Source organism: Cariama cristata, unplaced genomic scaffold, assembly GCF_000690535.1.
Source record: "Cariama cristata isolate BGI_N322 unplaced genomic scaffold, ASM69053v1 scaffold34789, whole genome shotgun sequence".
In the NCBI taxonomy this organism is placed as follows: Eukaryota; Metazoa; Chordata; class Aves; order Cariamiformes; family Cariamidae; genus Cariama; species Cariama cristata.
Genome location: NW_009634646.1, coordinates 1 through 660, shown reverse-complemented (window position 1 = coordinate 660; position 660 = coordinate 1). Strand labels below are relative to the sequence as shown.

The 660-nt window shown below is 58.3% G+C and overlaps 1 protein-coding gene across 1 annotated transcript; it reads right to left on the bottom strand.

Moving 5' to 3' along the window:
* Positions 1-28: 28 nt before the first annotated feature.
* Positions 29-654, bottom strand: SOX14 (SRY (sex determining region Y)-box 14). Its single transcript, XM_009707230.1, has one exon. It carries the CDS (start codon positions 431-433, stop codon positions 164-166), a length of 270 nt encoding a protein of 89 aa, XP_009705532.1. The 5' UTR covers positions 434-654; the 3' UTR covers positions 29-163.
* Positions 655-660: the final 6 nt, after the last annotated feature.

Genomic DNA, 660 nt, shown 5'->3' with positions numbered 1-660 from the left:
GCATCTGTCCCGGCCCGGTGGCGGGCAACAAAGTCCTGTTTCGGGGTGGCCTTTTGCTTCTGCAGGTTTTATGTACATGCACACGAAGGAATTCCCAGTTCCAGCTGCCACCCGCGGGGAAGAGGGGACACACGTACACGCCTGTGGGGGTGTGGGGTGGGTGTTACATGGCAGTCGCATGTGCTGAAGAATAGGGATCTATCCCAGTCTTGGTCATGCCTGGGAATAATATGTAGGCAACTGGAGGTTGCAAACTGGAAGCCGACCAAGCGGTACAGTTACATGGCACGACATAGCCCGGGTTAGTTGGCGAGGGGTGAGTGTGGGTGTGTTGGCTGGGGCAGCTCAAACTGCCGAACGCCCCGTTCTGGTATCCCAAGGTGGAGGCGTAGGGCAAGGTGCTGGTGGCTAAGGTGTGAGGAACCTCAGTCATCTTCTGAATGGCGCTGGAGCTGAACTGGCTGGGGTCAAGTAAGGAGTAAGGTGCTGAGGTGGGAGGCAGGAAAGCCCTGGCCTTCTCCGGGGAGCTCAGCAGAGAGTCAGTGGCCCCCACGGGAAGCCCGGCGGCCTTTAAGGGATCGGTTTCCCCGAGGTAAGGCAAAGGGAAGACATACCTGTCCTTTTTCAGCAGGTTCTTGGGCTTGCGCCGGGGTCTGTACT